The sequence below is a fragment of the Hordeum vulgare genome, chromosome 6H (assembly GCF_904849725.1).
Source record: "Hordeum vulgare subsp. vulgare chromosome 6H, MorexV3_pseudomolecules_assembly, whole genome shotgun sequence".
In the NCBI taxonomy this organism is placed as follows: Eukaryota; Viridiplantae; Streptophyta; class Magnoliopsida; order Poales; family Poaceae; genus Hordeum; species Hordeum vulgare.
In genome coordinates this window covers 177,858,609-177,862,842 of record NC_058523.1, presented here as the reverse complement: position 1 = coordinate 177,862,842, position 4,234 = coordinate 177,858,609, and the positions used below count along the sequence as shown (strand labels likewise).

At 45.7% G+C, this 4,234-nt stretch overlaps 1 protein-coding gene across 1 annotated transcript; it reads right to left on the bottom strand.

Moving 5' to 3' along the window:
* Nucleotides 1-1,066: 1,066 nt before the first annotated feature.
* LOC123402631 lies at nucleotides 1,067-1,976 on the bottom strand. The gene is made up of 2 exons (XM_045096566.1): nucleotides 1,623-1,976; nucleotides 1,067-1,420 (listed from the first exon to the last, which is right to left on the bottom strand). Exons 1-2 carry the CDS (start codon nucleotides 1,877-1,879, stop codon nucleotides 1,330-1,332), a joined length of 348 nt encoding a protein of 115 aa, XP_044952501.1. The 5' UTR covers nucleotides 1,880-1,976; the 3' UTR covers nucleotides 1,067-1,329.
* Nucleotides 1,977-4,234: the final 2,258 nt, after the last annotated feature.

Genomic DNA, 4,234 nt, shown 5'->3' with positions numbered 1-4,234 from the left:
GAACAACCCGCTTCCCTTCTCTCTCCTCTTCTCTCTCATGCAGCTCAACAAAAATATAGTATTTTAGTTTTTACAGCGTGCTGACTGTACCTTATTGTACTTGCTCTGAGTGCTTTTTAGATAGAGTAATCTCCAAAAATATGACATTCGAGCGCGAAACGCGACTCTGCTAGATCAACCTTTTTGGACAAAATCGTCGTGCAGCCAGTTATTGTGCCGATTGATCATATATGGCCGCTAGGATCGCTCTCAGATGACGGTTGTGCCAGGAATATAGGAAACGAATTTCGTTGTGAAATTCATGGAAAACATAGGGGACCGAGAGACCAATCATGCTTTGAGTATTTTCTCGGATAGTGTCGTACGCACAATTTTCTGTTAGTTCGGTTGGCTGTCACATCTCTTTTTTTTTCCTTGCAAGCTTGATTCAGTAGCTCACTGTACTGAAAATACGGATGCTTGGCTCATATTGGCTCAGCCACTGCTACTGCGCTCGTAAGAGCATCTCCAACAATGGCCATAAAAAACGCAAGGGCGGGATGAAATTGCGCGTTCCACGTGGCAAAAAAAGCACGCGGTAAACTTTTGCGTGCGTTGGAGAAAGCGGACGGCCGCGCGTCAGATTTGGCGCACCGTTTTCAAGGCGCTATAAAATGTCGCAACTGCACGCGACTGCTCACAGCCACGCGTCTCTCCCTCGCAGTTTCTCACCTCTTCCTCTGCCTCTCCCTCGCCGCTCCCTCTGCCACCATGCCGCCGCGCCGCCGTTCATCCTCAGGCTACCGCGGCGTCCGCAACCGCCCCTTCGGCACCTACTACGCCGAGATCCGGTCCGGCAACGTCCGTCTCGGCCTCGGCACGTTCGAGACCGCGCACGAGGCCGTCCGCGCGTACGACGCGGCGGCGTGACGACTAGGAAGGTCTCGCCCGCAGATGAAGCACGTTGGGCACTAGGGCCAGCCAATGTCATAGGACTGCATTTATTCTTCAGATGATGCAGAAATGGAGAGAGAGGGCATGCAGCGTTAGTGTGAATAGCAGCTAGCAGGCGACAACAACAGACTGGTAATGTACAACAACAACAACAAAGAAAGTCTGTATGCTTCTGCTGAATACCAGTATTCTCACTCTGGGTCTCTTGGCATACAGTTTTCAGATGCAGGGGCATGAGCAAAGCATGGGGAAGATCAATTCCAGATGTACACGCATGGACTTTACTACACCAGTGCACTAAAATGGTGCAAATTGGCAACCAAACTGAAAAATATACAATCACAAGTCCACAGGGTTTATCTTCGGATGAGCGCCGATTCCGGACCGGTTGGTCGGTCACTCGTCTTTGTAGAGGCAGCAGCAGAAGCACTTGAGGCAGTGCTCGCAGGCTTCATGACAGAAGAAGCAGCAGCACAACACGAAGAAGCTGCACCAACCAAACGAAGGAAGAAAACATGACACACCATATATGTTTTCTGCATCGTAGCCATATAAGGCAGTTGAGAAGTTCAGATAAAAGACAGACGCTACTGCAAGCAGACACCAAGAAGAGATGGAACAACAGCATCAATGGTGCGCCTGTGTACACATGATCATGTCAAGAACTCTGCAAGAAGAAATTTACTGACCAGTCATAAAGGAAGCCCTTCTCCTGGTGGCGCTTCCTGGCATGATCCATGGCCGGCAGCTTCCGGTCATCGCCCTGCGAGTGCGAAGGTTCGTCCTCGTCCGCCTTGGTCGTCGCCGGCTGCCTCCTGGCCGGGGCGGTGATGAACTGGAAGTTGGAATCTAGTGACGAGAACATGAAGAAAAGTGTAGGGTGGAGGGAGAAGAGAGCGGGGCTGGGGCTTTCGGCGGCAGCTTGCTCTTGCTTCTGTTTTGTCATGGGTATAGGCTAGAGCTCCCCCCACTGGCCTCCTTGCTTCATATCAGTTTGTTTATTAATCAAGCAGGAACTAGCCTCGAGTGCATTATCGTTTCTCAGCTTTGACTTTCCATCTGTTTGATTTATTCTGAACATGCGTTAATTCGCATCGTAATCATCGTGCTCCACGCGAATTTTAAGCTTGGACGTCTCCACAAACGTCGCTGTGAGAGTGATATGTTGTTTTCTAGTGCCTCTAGCCTTTGAAATGTTGTGGCTACCAGTGCCTGTAAAAGTGGACAGTCCCCGGTTAACGGGTCGATTTATGTTAGCACTAGTAGTACTCCCTCCGTCCTAAAATAAATGTCTTAACCTTAGTACAACTTTGTACTAAAACTAGTAGTATAAAGTTAAGACAATTATTTTAAGACGGAGGGAGTACATGATTGGTTAGGGACGCAGAGATCCTTGATGATTGGTTTTCGGCTCGGAGGAATATTCCAGATTTGAAAGGACACATAATTTATTTGCAGATTACAACAGCAATGAAGGGGCCTGTAGCTGTCGGGAAAAAAAGATGAGGTGAAGGGATGCTGTCCGCGTTTGACACCCGAAAGCGATTTCCGCCCAATAACCTTCGGAAAAGCTAATTGGCGAACACTCCGACCAATAATCATCAAAAAACCGACTGGTAAATGTTCACCAGGGGGACCAATCCTGGCGAACATTGCTCCCTCCCATCGGATCTGTTGCACGAATCTTCACGCGGGACAGGAGGCACATCAGGCTTATTAACACTTTTGCTATGAATATAAAAGTTTGCCAACGCTATACTAATCAAAACACTTGACGTACACCACACTGGCTAGGTATGTGAGTCTCTACCTGAGAGACCATAATTCTAATTTGGTCCCTCCTTTTTATGTTCTTTTTTGCTTATAGGTACGTGGCACTTTATAAAAAGAATTTAATATGGCAGTTTTTGTAATTTCTTGAAACTATGTCACATGGCAAATTAAAATCTTTTTTTTCTAATGTTACCAAGTCAAGTTTTTTTTGTACATGGCATTTCTATTAGTAATAATATGACTTTTCGATTAACAATAGGGATGTCAATTATTATTGGGAGGATGATATTTTTATTTCAATGGCATAGCAGTTTTATGACTAAGTGCATGCCATTTTTAATAATAACAATATGTCATTTTTATTAGTAATATGATGACATTTTTATTATTTGAGAGGATGGCATTTTAATTTTTAATGGGATGACATTTTTATTACTAAGAGCATGGCATTTTTATTAATATTAGATTTCTATTGATGAGAGGATGCCATTCTATCATTGAGAGCGTTGCCTTTTCAATGTTGAAAGGATGACATTTCCATTTTCAATGGCATGACAATTTCTATTGGGGCTCATCCCCATAAAATCATTTTCAACTAGAGGATGGCATTTTTATAAAGTAGCATGACAATTTTTAGGTTTTGAGAGCATGGCACTTTATAAATTTATGTGTTTTTATGGCATTTTTTATCTACATAGGTGGCAGTTTCTAATCGTGTACTATTTTTATTATCTTTTTTAGTTGAGCACGACAATTTGTCATGTGGAAACATCTAGCTCGAGATGGAATTTGTATTCTTAACGGCCCGTTAAGGCGTTTCTCGGCTAGACAAGGTCGTGCTGGGAACTGATATCTAACACACAACTTGTTTTTATAGACTCTGTTGGTCCTCCAAACGCAGAGTTTTGTACGACAGTAGCAAATTTCCTTCAAGTGGATGACCTAAGATTTATCAATCCATGGAAGTCGTAGGATGAAGATGGTCTCTTTCAAACAACCATGCAACCAAATATTAAAAAGGCTTTTGCCCAACACACACAATACAATGGCAAATTGTATAGGTGCACTAGTCTGGCGAAGAGATGCACTACTGGAATCACAAAATTTGCCATCTGCGTGGTCTTTGCCGACTGCTGGTTGATGGCACAGACCCTCTTTGTCGTCCGCTGCCACAAATCGGACGGCAAAGAGCAAACTGATGGAAAATACCCTATTTTCCATCAGTTAGGTCTTTGTCGTCTGCCAGCTGACGGCAAATAGGCATCACGCAGACGGCAAAGAGCCAGTGCCATCAGTTAGAACTTTGCGTCTGCCAGCTGATGGCAAAGAGGCATAGGCAGACGACAAAGAGGATGGCGCCCTAACGACCGTCGCCCCCACCACCTCCACCATCTTTGTCGTCTGCCTTGCACCTCTTAGTCATCGGGGGGCAGGCGACAAAGAGGATGGCGCCCTAACAGTTGTCGCCCCCACCCCAACATCCCCTCTCTCCCCTAACGGCCGTCTCCCCCACCGCCCACACCCCTCT